General features: G+C 42.5%; 2 protein-coding genes across 4 annotated transcripts in view; one reads left to right on the top strand and one right to left on the bottom strand.

The window, feature by feature from the left end:
- The window catches only part of Ube2h (ubiquitin conjugating enzyme E2 H), a 121,731-nt gene that overhangs the window by 20,219 nt on the left and 85,634 nt on the right, over positions 1 to 15,878 (bottom strand). The window contains exons 2-3 of one of the 3 annotated variants that reach the window (XM_051151810.1): positions 4,603 to 4,644; positions 3,379 to 3,431 (exon numbers count right to left, since the gene is read on the bottom strand). The exons of 1 other annotated variant lie outside the window; for it this stretch is intronic. In XM_051151810.1, the coding sequence (XP_051007767.1) occupies positions 3,379 to 3,431; positions 4,603 to 4,637 (88 nt within the window). In that variant the 5' untranslated portion in view covers positions 4,638 to 4,644. The remainder of the gene's footprint in view (positions 1 to 3,378; positions 3,432 to 4,602; positions 4,645 to 15,878) is intronic. One more of the 3 variants, XM_051151808.1, reaches the window with a different exon arrangement.
- Positions 8,102 to 8,611, top strand: LOC127194434 (40S ribosomal protein S27-like). Its single transcript, XM_051151812.1, has one exon. The coding sequence runs from the start codon at positions 8,183 to 8,185 to the stop codon at positions 8,435 to 8,437; it is 255 nt and encodes an 84-aa protein (XP_051007769.1). The 5' UTR covers positions 8,102 to 8,182; the 3' UTR covers positions 8,438 to 8,611.

Raw genomic sequence — 15,878 nt, 5'->3', positions numbered from 1 at the left:
GAGACTTGAGTGTGTTCAGAGTTGTGATGCTTTTACTGACAATCTTTCTGCTTTTTAAAAAGGCGAACACTTTCAATGTTTTTACCATCAGTCCTTTGCATGTAAGGACCAAGTTAGAAGTTCAACATTTTCTGAAATATTCCTAAATATAGCTGTCATTTGCATTCTATACTAATCAAGGTGGCCTTTTTAGTATTGACCATTATCAACTAACTCTGAAAAACATCTAAGATGCTCTATACTTGACAGTATCAGATATGCAGCCAATATTTAATTCTTTAAAAAATAAACTCATCAATCTCATTAGTATGCAAGTTTGCTTTACTTTTTAATAAACGGTAAAATTATATGCACGCCAAAGAATTCTGTGGGGTTTTTTTTGCTTTTGCTTTTTTGAGACAGGGTTTCTCTGTTATCTTGGCTGTCTTGGACTCGCTTTGTAGACCAGGCTGACCTGGAACTCACCACAATCTGACTGCCTGTCCCCTGTATGTTGGGATTAAAGGCAGGCGTTAGCACGCCCAGCTCAAAGAATTATTTTAAAATAAGTTTTTGTGGTTTGTTAACAGTAAATGTTTAATTTGTATATTTGTTGTATTTGTTTATATATCCAGGGTCACAAGATTTTTTCTGGGGCTAGAAAGATAGCTAGTGGTTAAGAGCAGTGTCTGGTCTTGCAGAGGACCTGAGGATGGCCCAGCACCTGCATGGCTGCTTAATGTCACCTGACTCCCTCCTCTGGCCTCCATGGGCTCTAAGCATTGCATGTGGTACACTTTCACATGTGGGCAGAACACTCATAAACATAAAAAAGAAGTATTTGAAAGTTTTTCTTCTTGGCTAGGTATGGTGGCGCACACCTTTAATCCCAGCACTGGGGAGACAGAAGCTGGCAGATCTCTGTGCATTCCAGACTTGCCTGGTCTATATTGTGAGTCCCAGGACAGCCAAGGATACGTGGAGAGACCCTGCCTCAAAAACAAACAAACAAATACAAGTAAAGTTTTTAAAAGTTGTTCTTGAACTAAAAGGGGTTGCAAATGGAGCTTATATTAAAATCCAGAAGATCAAGATAAAACAAAAATTTACAACATATGGAAAACAAAAGATGCTATATGATGGGCTGGCTAGGAAAGGGGACATCTCTGAGAAAGCAATGCTTGAGGTGGGGGGGTGGGAGGAAACAGCCATATAAAGATCAGGAGACAGAATTCCACTAAGAAAATAGTTCTTGAACACTATGATCAAGAAGAAGAATAAAGGGCTGAGCTGCATACTGCTAGTGACCAACCACCCTCTGTGATCTCACCCCCTAACCAGAACAAGGCTGTGTGGGAAAGGCAGCTTTCAGCCTGTGGGTGGACCAAGTAGTATGCTCTCATGAGCTTTTTTTGTTTTTTTCCTTTAAAAAAATTTTTTTTGAGATTACAACATAATTACTTCTTTCCTGTTCCTCTCTCCAAATCCTCCTATATATCCCTCCTTGCTTCCTAACAAGTATCTATCTGTCTATCTATCAAGACAGGGCCTCTCTGACTAGGCTGGCCTCACACAGAGAGAGAGATCCTCTGCCTCTGCCCAGGACTTCCCATTTCTGGACGATGTAGCTCTAAGTGATCCTTTTCTCCTTTTCTTGTGCCTTCAGCAACTATTTTCTTAGTCATTCTTGCAATCCTTTTAGAAGGCACTAAAAGTCCCACTTAAAGATAAATTGGACACAAGCCTAACAGTCCCTAAGGCAGATAACAATCTAGTAGAGAAAAAAATTTAACAGGCACAAAAAAAAAACTAGTAAAAAGTCAAGGGGGCTGGAGAGATGGCTGAGAGGTTAAAAGTACTGGCTGCTCTTCCAAAGGTCTTGAGTTCAATTCCCAGCAACCACATGGTGGCTCACAACCATCTATAATATGATCTGATACCCTCTTCTGGCGTGCATGTATATAAGCAGACAGACCACTGTATACATTAAAAAAAATAAAATTAAAAAAAAGTCAAAGTGGACAAAGGAGAGAACTGCAAGATGTTTAGCAATTCCTAATAGCACAACAGCACAGGACAAGCTCACAGGTAAGAGCATCAGAAGGGAGTAGTTATCAAGACTGGATCTGAACTTGTAGATAAAAAACCATTTACCCTGTTTTAGTATCACCAATTCACTTTAAACAGATTTTTAATTACCTTCAAGTCCCTAGCAGGCGACAAGCTAAGGACTGGAAGCTTGCTGCTACCATCCTCTGTGATATCCAACACAGTGTTCTGAAGAACTGACTCACTGGTCGGTCTGTTCCAGGAATGAGTTACCATGGAAGGAGGCTAAGTGTCTACCACAGTACTCATCTCATTTATTTTTTCTAAAACTAAGTGGCATTTTCAGAATATATTTTTGTTTTGTTTTTACGACAGGGTTTCTCTACGTAGCCCTGGCTATCCTGGACTCACTTTGTAGACCAGGCTGGCCTCGAACTCACAGCGATCTGCCTGCCTCTGCCTCCTGAGTGCTGGGATTAAAGCCTGCACCACCACACCTGGCCAGAATACACTCTTTAAAAAAAAAACAAAAAACAAAAACAAACAAACAAAAAACTACATTTGTGTATGTGTGTGTATATAGGTATACACACACATATATACATATAACTATACCTTTAGTTCAGAACCTTATAAACTGTATTAGTTCTTTTTGTTTTTGTTTAAATTTTCCAGCCAGTCTTCCTATGTAGGCCACCAATGCCCTCAAACTTCTTCCTGCCTCAGCTTCCTGAGCACTGAAATTACCAGTGATCTATACCTGGCCCAGAGTTTTTATATTTAAAAATTAAAAAAAAAAAAAAAAAAAAGTTAAAAATTCTGTCTGTTTGGGGGGGGGGTGGGGGGCAGTATTTTCACAGGAATGAAGCCAGAGGCATCAGATCCTCCAGAACTGAAGTTACAGGCCAATGCTAGCAGCCTGACATGGGTGCAGGAAACCGAACTCAGGTCCTATTCAAGAATACCTCGTTAAGACTCTCCCAACGATCTCTTCAGCCCTTCACTGGCTCCTGTGGTCAGCCTCACCAGCCAGCTTGCACAGGGCGACTCCTTGTCTCCACCCTGAGAGGCTGCAGTGACTGACAGTCCCCATGCCCACCTGAAATGTCTTGAGTTCTGGGATCTAGACTCCAGTGCTCATGTTTGTGTAGCAAGTGCTTTTAACCACTGAATGGTCTCCCCAGCCCGCCCTGCCCCATCTTTTCCCCCCATTGAGCAAACCTTCCCACACAGCCCCTCAAATGTCTTTCCCATTCCCAACATAACAAATTAACCACTGAAGAAAAGCCAAACATTCTTTTGAGGCAAATGTCTCAATGTCTCCAAAAAATATTCTGTGGCCAAACTCACCATAGAGAGCTGTCCAAGTTTGATTAATTACATCTAGACACACAGTTCCTGACCTGAAACAGATGGAAAATGGCACTTTTAAAAAGTTAGAAATCTAGTTGCATGTTTCAGGCAGCTAGTTTTATCAAAATCACTTTGTAACAGATTCTTGAAATTGAGTGAGTGGGAGAAGCACAGGTATTTACAAGCTCTTTTGTGTTTCGCTTACAAACAGCAACGGACAAGAGCAACTAGTCTAAGAAGAAACCAGCTGAGCCGGGTGATGAGAACTAAACTGAGAACTAGACAGCCTAGTGACTGCCCAGCACAGTCAGTGTGCACACGGGTAGGCAGCCTAGTGACTGCCCAGCACAGTCAGTGTGCACACGGGTAGGCAGCCTAGTGACTCTGCCCAGCACAGTCAGTGTGCACACGGGTAGGCAGCCTAGTGACTGTGCCCAGCACAGTCAGTGTGCACACGGGTAGGCAGCCTAGTGACTCTGCCCAGCACAGTCAGTGTGCACACGGGTAGGTAGCCTAGTGACTGCCCTGCACAGTCAGTGTGCACATTCTCTGCATCTCCTACGAACAACAAACTCAGATTAAAGGGTGATTTTAAAGAGCGCTCTTATTTTTTTAAACCTTGACTTTATAGATGAGAAAAGTAAGTTGAGGAACTGATCTTGATTAAAGTTATTTAAAGGAAACTTGACAACTAAAGGTAGTATATGAACCTGACACTATCACATCGTACTAAATTCCTTAATCTTCTTTACTGTGGTTACTTAAGAGAACAGACATCCTTGTCACTGAGGGACACTGAGGGACAACGTAGACGTGTAATCTATTCATACAAGGTTCACAAAAATTTCCTAACAGTTGTGAGACAGCAAAACTAAAGCTGGATGAAGAAAAAGTATAGTCCAAATAACCAGCACTGAAGGACAAGACACGATGCAATGAAGTAATTTGAAAACAATCATTAGGAAACAGGTAATTAAGATTTGTTAACTAAAATGAAATTATCATTAATTCATATTTATCCCTCAAGAACTAAGCCATATGTTAAAGGCGGATGGCAGTAAATCCATATGCTGACAACAGGTCAGTGAGCACTCATAGTCCTACCACTCATAAAACTCAAAGGGTAACTCAGGGTTCTTTTCTAGCAGTGGAAGAGAGATGACCTCTAATTAATCAAGAAAGTTGCTGCTAAAATTTAAACATTTTTAAATAGTTACTTACGCTTCATCAATGTTGGGATGGAAAATTTTATTCATGAATCCTGCAAAAAGAGATGTTAATTAGCACTACAAAGTATGCAGAGAACAATGAGTTTTAACCTGTCAGTACTGGAGACCACTACTTAGGATTGGAAAAGGTAGTGATACTCAAATTGTTACTTTCAACCTTAGATCTTTGGCAATTTATAAGATTATATTCACCCCAACTAACTAAACTACAAGTTCTGTAACAAATAAGTAAGCTTTGTAACTGTGCAGCTGTATCAGATAATCTTTTCTTTTTTTTAAATTAAAAAAAATTTTTTTAAAGACAGGGTTTCTCTGTGTAGCCCTGGTTGTCCTGGACTCGCTTTGTAGACCAGGCTGGATTCAAACACAGAGATTCACCTGCCTCTGCCTCCTGAGTGCTGGGGTTAAAGTTGTGCATCACCACTGCCCAGCTCAGATAATCTTTTTTTGTTTTGTTTTTAGAGACAGGGTCTCTGTGTAGTCCTGGCTGTCCTGGACTCACAGAGATCCACCTGCCTCTGCCTGGGATTAAAGGTATGAGCCACCATGCCCAGCTTTGCCTCTGCCTCTTGAGTGCTGGGATTACAGGCGTATGCAACTGTGCCTGGCATCAGATAATCTTATAAGCAACTTGTCTTCTGAATTATCCAGAAACTTGCCAAGAGCATATATTATAAAGTGATTCGTAACTAGTGTGCGATGAAAGCTTAGAAGCGCCACGCTCCCGGCTGTGCTGCTCAAGCCTTCCTGAAGGTCCGCGCTTGAACTCTTGATGTTATTGATGGGTTACACTGGCCACTCAGCGGAACACGAACAAAGCTGCTGAAGTTAGAACACTGTTTCCAAACCACAACATTTCACAAGAACAGTGACCAAGGCGGCTCCTTTGAATCTATTCACTCAAAAGAAGTCAATTTTGATTAAAATTGAGGCAACCAAGAAATAAGGCAAGGAATAAAAAATGCATGCTCTAAGATAGTTGAATCTGTCAGAATTAACTTTTAAAATGTATTCCTAGACAAAATATACACTTAAATCTTGCTGTTAAAAGTCCAAGAAGAAATGTATTCATTTTAAACTCAAACTTAGTGATGCAATCAGTATATACAAATGCAAATAACAATATCCTGAGGAGAAGAAACTCAAAGCTCCTCACTGTGCCATCTTTCTGCCGTGTTTCCCTGTTAGGACAATGCTGCCCTATTGCACACTTTCAACAAGTTCCTCTCGGATGACTAGCACCATCACTGTCCCCACTCCACTCTTTCACCCCTTTCCCACAGATTCTATCTGCCCTTCCAAATATGGTGGTCAGCTGGGTGTGAGAGGCAGAGGCAGGCGGATCGCTGTGAGTTAGAGGCCAGCCTGGTCTACAAAGTGTGTCCAGAACAGTCAAGGCTACACAGAGAAATCCTGTCTCAAAAAACCAAACCAAACCAAACCAACAAAATACCCAAATATGGTTGTCAACACCTACTTGGCAGCCATTTAGTCAGGGTACAAAAATGAGGCAGCACTATTCTCCCAGAGGTTACTATAGTAGCAGGCCAAGAGACAAGAGTCTCTGACACGGAGAGCACACAGGGAAAGGAGGAGAGGCTATGAAAACACAGACGTGGCAACTTAGAGCACAGCCTTAAGTGATTTTCAAAAACCTTAGAAACATCCCTCAAGTTAGGAAACAAGAATCAAGAACACGAGGGGCACAGGCACCTTCCCACTCTGCTCTGGCCATTCCAAACAGCAATCTCGCCCTTAACTCTTGTGCTTAGAACTATTATGTTTCGACAGTTAAGACAAAGCCTTATCTACTAAACTATTACAGCAAGAAAGTCCTGTAATGTATAATAGCTTCGATGCAAAAGGCTGCTGCATTGATACTAATTTTTCATTAAGGAAAATTAAAGATGCTTAAGAGATATCCTAAGCCAATAGAAGCGCTCATGTCTTAAAAGGAGAAAATATTCCATAAGCCTAGGAAAATGCTAGTTATGTACATGTCCAGGATAAGGTATGAGAATACTGGAAGTAACTATTGTAACAGATGGTGCACATGTTTAATTCCAGTAGAGGCAGAGGCAGGAGGTGGTCTGAGTTTGAGGCCAGTCTAGTCTACACAGTGAGGTTCCAGGCCAACTAGAACTACAAAGCAGGAGGGTAGGGGCGCAGGAGTCAAGAACTGAACCCCAGCCCCCATAGATGGGGCTAAAACAAGTGCAGAACACCCAAGGACTGGTAATCCTACATAGCTAGGCAGAGTGAACTAGATCAACGTTGTCAGTTTGGATACCTTTAAAGTTAAGTTTAAAAAGGAAAATAGAACATGGTACTATAAGCCTTGTCAAGTCTTTAGCTTAGGAGGTGCAGTCCTAAGGAAAAACCTAAATGGAGATGTTGTCAAGCTGCTTACTAAGTATCTGTATACACACACAGACAGAGATGCTCTCAGCCTTCTCGGCAACTTTCTTCTTGAGTAACTGCTGTCCACTCCAAGTGCTGAGTGACTGCCTGAACATTTAGTCCTAATGGGACATCATATCAAACAAAGGCCCCTCCTCAAGCTCAGAAACATGGAGGAAGACGAGGCAGGGACAATGTTAAGAAGCGGAGGATGGGAAAGGATGCTGTGATGTACTTTCTTCTAAATATGAACTCAACACAGCTACAGTTACCCACACAAGATCAAGGGAATAAGGTCAGCCAACATCCCAGCAGGCAGCACTAACTGGACTGTTGTTGGGGGGTGGGGAGAGAGAAGTACTTGAGTATCTTTTTTTTTTTTTTTTTTAAAGCCAGTGCGCACACAGATATGAAGCTGGAAGCAAACACATTCAAATGTTAACAGTGTGGAATTCTTTGTTAAAACACTTTTGTCACAGTATTTCAAAATCCTACACCCCAACTCCACTCTCAGAACTAGAGCACCACAGTGTGAAAGGCCTGTAAGTGTCACGAGTCTGAGTGGTGACTTCAGGATTTCTACATTTCCTTTTATGGCACTCCTGAATTTCTATGATGTTTAATTTTAAGAGTTAAAAACCTAGCTGGGCGTGGTGGCGCATGCCTGTAAGCCCAGCACTCAGGAAGCAGAGGCAGGCAGATCGCTGTGAGTTTGAGGCCAGCCTGGTCTAAAAAGCAAGTTCAGGGGCTGGAAAGATGGCTCAGTGGTTAAGAGCACTGACTGCTCTTCCAGAGGTTATGAGTTCAATTCCCAGCAACCGCATGGTGGCTCACAACCATCTATAATGTGATCTGATGCCCTTTTCAGCACTGTATGCATAATAATAAATAAATATATTTAAAAAAAAAAAAAAAGCAAGTTCAGGACAGCCAAGGCTACACAGAGAAACCCTGTCTTGGGGGAGGGTAGGGGGACCGTTCAAATAAAGAGAAATAGTATCAAGTTTTAAAAGTAGATTTAATTATATGTGTGTAAACTAGTGCTGTATTGTCTAAAGGAAAATCAATAAAACAAAACCAACTAGCTCTATCCCGGAAGTTGCTGCAGAGCGCTCACGAGCTAGTCGCTCACCGCGGAGATCCGGAGCGGCTGCGTTTGCGGAGCCGTCACCATGCCTCTGGCTAGAGACCTATTACACCCTTCCTTGGAAGAGGAAAAAAAAAAACATAAGAAGAAACGGCTGGTGCAGAGCCCAAATTCTTATTTCATGGACGTGAAATGTCCAGGCTGCTACATTATTACTACGGTTTTCAGCCACGCTCAGACAGTGGTTCTTTGTGTAGGCTGTTCAACAGTGCTGTGCCAGCCCACAGGAGGAAAAGCCAGGCTCACAGAAGGCTCTTCGTTTAGAAGAAAGCAGCACTGATCATGGACGAGTTCCTGAGTCTGTGCTCTTCACAGAAAGCCTTATCAAGTTCAGTTACTCTACCAAGACACTGTAATTACCTTTGATTTTATAAAGTATACAACAATGATCTCCTATTTTGGTGTCAGTTTTTCAATAAAGTTTTAATTATGAACAAAACAAAACAAAACAAAACCAACTATTCTCAGATTTCACATCTTAATTTCCTCTTGTTTAAATAAAACAAAATCCATTACCCAAAACAAAAAAAAACCCAAAAACCAAAACCCAAATCAAGCCCCCACACAGCTTGTAAAGAACAAAAATGGTACTCATGATCTATAACACTTAAGAATACAGAAAAACTGTCTTGAAAAACCATAGTGTAAAATTGTCTTGAAAAACCATAGTGTTATCTCAATCATAAAGAAATTCAGTTTGGCCTCTTACTTGCACCCTCCTGCCCCTGCCTCCCAAGTGCTGGGATTTCAAGGTCTCACAAGCAAGGCAAGTATTCTGCAACTCATCTACTCCACAGCCTACAAAACCTTCCAATGAACAGTAAACAAGACACGATTTCTCTGTGTGTAGCCCTGGCTGTCCTGGACTCCCTTTGTAGAGCAAGCTGGCCTCAAACTCAGAGAGATCCTCCTGCCTCTGCCTCCTGAGTGCTGGGATTAAAGGTGTGCATTGCCATGCCTGGCTTTGTTTTTAACTCAAAAGAATGGTTCTGTATGAACTACAGTAGCTTACCTACTGTTTATGATCCAAATGTATTCTTGGTACTTAACACCCTGCTGCTAAAACTTGCAGTGCACAGCAGTAAAGCAAATGCACCCTGTGCTGACTTCAGCTGAGACTTGTCAGGAGAGCTCTCTATAACAAGCATGTGCTGCACCACATGTACTACTGTCATGGAGAAACAAAGCGGGAAGCCAGGGTAGAAGCTGCAATTTTCTGCTGGGGCCAAAAAAGGTACCTTACCAAGTGGGAGGTGGGGCAGCATTTGGTACCCGAGAGACACCAGGTCATACAAACAGCCAAGTGAAAAGTACACAAGAAATTTTCTTCATTTTACACTTTTGAAGATCAGCAAAGATGCTAGCGGAAATGAAGGGATAAGGGACAAAAAGACCAGATTTGGGACAGAGAGAGCTTTCAAGAAGAGGAGGAGGAGAAACCACTGAAACTAGTGTCTGAACATCAGTTTTTGTTTTTAAACAAATGGCTGTCAAAAAACAAAATAGGCTTGTTGAAGGACAGCTCAATTGGCTGCCAGCACCTTCAGTACTTCAGAGATAAAACAATGGCGTATCTCAAACAAAAAAGAATGAATGGGAATCCTACATGCGAACTAAGCAATTTGAGGGGCACCTTAAAGGAATAAGAATATTGGTGATGAGCTCGGACTATATCAAAACTGTCCGGCAAAGATTAAAGTGTCACTTTTTTTGGCTTGGACTGGAGAGCACACTTGAAATCCATCAGTTTCTACAGTTTCTAGTTAAATTTCAATCTCCTGGTTTGAATACAGAAATTTTAATAGAAAAGGCCAAAATATTTTCAAGAACATACTTTAGTAACAAAAGATCTGGAACCCAGAGTGCAGACCCCAGTACACTGCTAAGAATTAACACATCAGAATTCTGAGACAAGGCAGGGGCACATGCAAAGAGCAAAGCACTAAAATGGCTGGGGTTCTGGCTCCCTGCTCTGGTACCACCTCAGGCTTTGAGCCTGCCATTTTACTTCTAAACATGGGTGCTTTTTTCACCCATGAAGATACATGGCTGGACTATATCATCTTTAAAAACCCCATTCTTAGCCAGACATGATGAGGCACCCCTTTAATCCCAGCACTCAGAAGGCAGAGGCAGGTGAATCGTGCTGTGAGTTCAAGGCCAACCTGGTCTACAAAGTGAGTCCAGGACAGTCAAGGCTACACAGAGAAACCTTGTCTTGAAAAACAAAAACCAAACCAAAAACAAGCAAACAAACAATCAAAAAGACTGGCGATCTTGTGGCCAACAAAGGTGTTTGTTCTGTCCAGCTCTTGGCTGTGGCACCAAGTAGCCAAAGATAAACAACACAATGGTCGTGACTATGCTCCAGTGAAGCTTTCTATACAAACTGCTCCATCCTGCTCTAGAGAAGCCTCTACAGAGCAAGGGATGTAGTTCAGTGGTAGAGGGCTCAATTTAAAAACAAACAACCCATTCTTACTCTTTTTTTCTAGAGATCCTATGGGTGCCAAAAATCTAGGATTTATTAACAGTGTCTAGAACTCTAAGAATAGAGAACTTAAAAGAAAATGTCCAGCAACGAAGTCCCCAAAGGAAACTGATGTGGTTAAGGCAGTGCTGTGAAGTAGAATATTCAAAAATATGACACATAACTACCAGTGTGCTATATCACCACAGAGAACCACGAAATTCACCAACTATTCCAAAGTGGGCAATATCAGCGGATAACTTCGCCTTGAAAGACTGGGTACTATTAGATCAACACTACACAAGAAACCTTCCCAGACCAGAGAGCTTTTCCTATTGAAAGCTTTTGTTTTTATTTTTTATTTATTTTATTTTTTGAGACAGGGTTTCTCTATGTAGCCTTGGCTGTCCTGGACTTGCCTTTGTAGACCAAGCTCGCCTCTAATTCACATCAATCTGCCCCGCCTGCCTCTGCCTCCCCAGTGCTGGGAATAAAGGCGTATGCTATTTGTGTATATCAGCACTCTATTTGCATGTATGACTGCATGATGGAAGAGAGCATCAGACAGAAGAGGGCATCAGATCTCATTACAGGTAGTTGTAAGCCACCATGCGGTTGCTGGGAATTGAACTCAGGACCTCTGGACAAGCAGCCAGTGTTCTTAACCACTGAGCCATCCCATTTTACAAGTTTTTATTTAAAAACCTGTATTTTAAATTTATTTTGGGTTTGTTTTGGTTTTTTGGCTTTTCCAGACAGGGTTTCTCTGTATAGCCTTGGCTGTCCTGGACTCACTTTGTAGACGAGGCTGGCCTTGAGCTCACAGGGACTCGCCTGCCTCTGCTGGGATTAAAGGCGTGCGCCACCATGACTGACATAATGTATTTTAATCATATCCATCCTATCCCTCACTTCTGGATCCCTCCCTCCAGACTATATTGCAAGAGTATGTCAGGCTTTTAAAGGCTGGTGAGAATGTGAAGGTGCATGTGTGGGTTTCAAACATGGCCTACCTAGCCCTGGCTGGCCTGGGACTTCCCTTGTGGCCTCAAACTTGCAACGATCCTCCTCTTTCCAAAGTACATAGATCACAGGCATATGCCATTGTGCTCAGCTTAAAAAAAAAAAAAAAAAAAAGAGCAAAACCCAAAGCCAATCAATAAAGAAGAATATCACTTCCTTTACATTTGTTCTTGGGCTATCCGTGTGCAGAGTCGTTGGCAGTCATTTATGTTCTGGACAACAATGAAACTTGTGGATGAGGATGGGGGAAGACTGGGAGAGAACAAGCTAGGGGTTCTGAGAAGGAGCACGCTCGGACTGAGCGAGTTTGTGCTGGCATGTGCTTCTTCCTTTTGGTAAGGCTATCACGACACTAATGAATGAACATGTCTGCAATGAGAAAATATCCCCAAACACTTGTTTCCATTCCATCAGAAACTATTATGAAGGTATTTTAAGAGAACATATTTTGAAAACAGCTTTTATGGAAACATGGTAAGTAAAAGCTCCAAGTTCCAGAGACAGAGATGGGGGTCGGAGGGGTGGGCAGAGTGCAGGAGACTGAAGTTGGAGCCCCATGTACACCAGGCAAGTGTTCTATCCCTTGAACATATGTATGCATAAAAAAAATTTTTTTTACTCATTATTTATACAGTGTTCTGCCTGCATGTAACACCTTCAGGCCAGAAGAGGGCACCAGATCTCATTATAGATGGTGGTGAGTCACCATGAAGTTGCTGGGACTTGAACTTAGGAGCTTTGGAAGAACAGCCAGTGCTCTTAGCCTCTGAGCCATCTCTCCATCTATGCGGCTTAACATTTTACTTGCTAGTAAGCATACTAATGGCCAAATATGTGGGTGAAGAAATATCCTGGGGCCAATTCCCTATCTGGAAGTTTTGCAAGAGAAAGCATTTTCATTTTGTTATTTGTTAGGACACATATGCCCACAGAAATATTCTCAGAAAGCATGCAATTCAAAGCCAAGCATTCTGCTTTTTAAAGTAGGTATTTAAAAATGTATTTAGGAGCTGAGAATACAGCTTGGTGGTAGAGCTTGTGCATGCATGCATGCATGCATGTATGTACATGCATTTGTATGTTTTGTTTTCAAGATAGTGTTTCTCTGTGTAGCCCTGGTTGTTCTGGAACTCTCTCTTTAGACCAGGGTGGCTTTGAATGCAAGAGTTCAATCTGCCTCTGCCTGCCAGGTGGTGGGATTAAAAGCCTGTATCAGCAGTGCCTGGCTTTCAGAATATATATTTTAAAGAACTGGGGAATGGGCTAGATGGGTAAGAAAAGCGCATTTATAACTAGGGTTGTTCTTCAACAGCACAAGTCTTCTACCAAGCTAGTAAGTTATCACAGCCTTTGCTTACTCAGCTACTGCTTCTTTTTAAGCGCTTTCAGTGTCCTGGTCATTCATCTAGCCACACTGAGGGATCTGGAAGGATTTTATAGCAGCAGGAAGACAGTACAGAACTTCAGGTTTCTAACTTTTTTCTTTTTTGAAGACAGGTCTCACACTATGTAGCTCTGGCTAGCTCATAACTTGCTAGGCAGACCAGGTTAGTGCCTCAAACTCAAGAAATCTGCCTGCTGATGCTCCCCAGTGCTGGGGTTCTGAAGGTGCACTCACCACTTACTAACAATCTTAACATCAGGGTAAAAGTTTAGACTCAAGTCAGACCGCCCAACACAGTGAGCTTCAACAATTACTCAATGTCTTTTGTCTTCCCACTGCCTTATTCCTAAAGCTAGATTAAATAGTGTCATCAACCCATCAGAGGGATGTCAGGAACGTGAAATGAGTTAATACAAGCAACTGACATCCTGTAAGCACTCAGTAACATTAGTTTTGGACACTGAGAATGGTGCATATTTGGATCCAGAACCTAGAAAAGGGGGAGCGGGAGACAGTACAAATTAGAGGTCAGCTTGGTCTACATAACTCTAGAGCAGCCATAGCTGCAGAATGACACCCTGTCTCAAGAAAATAGAAAGATCCAAAAGCTGGGATCTACACCCCAGGGTTAGCATGCACCAGGCCTGAGTCCAATCTGCAGCACCCTCTAAAGACAATACAGCAACAAAGAAGGGAACTTAAATCGGTATAATGAACTTAAGCAAGTTACTTCCTGTCATGGACTGTTTTAGTTGGGTATAGGTTTTTGGGAACAGGAGTTTTTGAAATGTCGGTGGACAACAGACAGAAGAGCAACAAACAGACCAACTTAGGGGAAGTTTGAGGCTGAGTGTCACCTACCTTCTGCCCACCGACACTTCAAAAACTCCCGACCCCAAAGACCCATACCCAACTAAAATGGTCCACCACAACTTCCTTCTCCCCATCTTTCCTTTCTTTTTTGAGATAAGGTCTCAGAATAGAGCAGGCCTTCTGCCTGGCCTCTGACGTGAGGGCTACAGGTGTGCCCTATCACGCCCAGCTAAGTGACTTCATGCTACTGTTCGCATCCCAGGAACGGAACTCTCCAGCACACACATACAGCGCGCTTTTTTGAAATTTTATTATTTTATTTGCGTGTATGTGCATGTTCATGGGTATCCACGTAAAGACGTCCTAAAGCTGGAGTTGTGAGCTGTCCAACATGGGTATGAGGAACCACACTCCAGTCTTTTACAAGAACAGCAAGTGTTCTTAAGCCCTGAGCCATCTCTCTCCATGCCCCACAACCATTTCTTTTAGGCATTGTCAAAGATGTGTGTGGGGGTTGAGGGTGTTTTGATGCTGATATCATCTTTCATGGATTCTCCTTACACTGAACATACACCTACACTACTTCAATAGTTAAACAGCATTGTGATGGACTTTGGTGTGGTCAAAACAAAACAATGAGAAAAACCCCACCAGAATGGAAGCAAACACGGCAGACCTGGCAACTGGTATGGTGATGCATCTCAGCCTTTATGATGTGAAGGAGGACCATCTCTCAAGTGCCTGCACAACAGGGTGTTCCCTCTCCCCCTCTCTCTCCCCGTCTCCTCCCACCCCCACCCCCCTCGGCAGAGTTTCTCTAGGTAGCCCTGGCTGTCCTGGACTCACAGCAATCCGCCTGCCTCTGTCTCCCCAGTGTTGGGATTAAAGGTGTGTGTCACCGAGCCCATCTTGACATAATTCTTTAAAAACAAACAAACAAACAAACAATTTTCAGTTCAAAGAAAATGAAAACTTGGCTGGGGAGAAGGCTCGGTGTTAAAAAAGCTTTGGCTGATCTTCCATAGGACCCAGATCTGACTCCTTGAACCTCACTGAGCAGCTCACACCGGCTTGTAACTCCAGTTCTAAGGCACCTAGTACTCTCCTTTTGGCCTCAGAAAGCATCTGCATGCAGGTGGGATTCACTCATATGGACAACTGAATAAAAATTAAATATCAACCTTGTCATAGGGAAGAAGGAAGAGGAGGAAGAGGAGGGGGAGGAGGAGAAGAAGAAGAAAAAGAAGAAGCCGCCGCCAAGCAGCTAGCACATGTCTTTATCCCAGCACTCAGGAGGCAGAGGCAGGTGGATTGCTTAAGTTTGAGGCCAACCTGGTCTACAAAGAGAGTCCAGGACAGCCAAGGCTACACAGACAAACCCTGTCTCGAAAAACAAGATGTAGGACTCTCAGCACCATGTCTGCTTGCACACTGTCATGCTTTACCCCATGATGATAATGGATGTTTTAAGCCTCTGAACTATAAGGCAGCCCCAATTACATGTTTCCCTTTATAAGAGTTGCCATGATCAGCGTGTCTCTTCACAGCAACAGAAACCCTAACTAAGATACCAAGAATACATCTGCATTCTAACATGAAATCTTTTTTGTTGTTGTTTTTCGAGACAGGGTTTCTGTTTAGCCTTGGCTGTCCTGGACTTGCTGTGTATGGACTTGGCTGGCCTCAAACTCACAAGGATCCACCTGCCTCTGCCTCCCAAGTGCTGGGATTAAAGGTGTGCACCACTACACCTGGCCTAACATTAAATCTTAACAAGAAAGAAATGATCTAATACCAGAAAAGATGTCTAAGAGTAGAAACTTAAGCAGGAAGATTTTTATATAGCCAACAAAAATTTGTGTAATAATGAACTGTCCAAAAGTCATACATTATTAAATGAAAACCCCAGTGCCAAGATGAGGACTACTTCCCTAATGGTCACAGAAGCTTCTCCTCAGGGATTGGAAACAATACAGGCAGTTACCCCGCTCTTGTTTGCTCATCAGAACTAGATGGTAAAACTATACTGTG

Source organism: Acomys russatus, chromosome 10, assembly GCF_903995435.1.
Source record: "Acomys russatus chromosome 10, mAcoRus1.1, whole genome shotgun sequence".
In the NCBI taxonomy this organism is placed as follows: domain Eukaryota; kingdom Metazoa; phylum Chordata; class Mammalia; order Rodentia; family Muridae; genus Acomys; species Acomys russatus.
The sequence above is the reverse complement of the archived record's forward strand: the minus strand, read 5'-3'. Positions and strand labels throughout refer to the sequence as shown.

Excerpts from the sequence above, each read along its gene's own strand:
- LOC127194434 (XM_051151812.1), top strand. The coding sequence starts at position 8,183 with ATGCCTCTGGCTAGAGACCTATTACACCCTTCCTTGGAAGAGGAAAAA.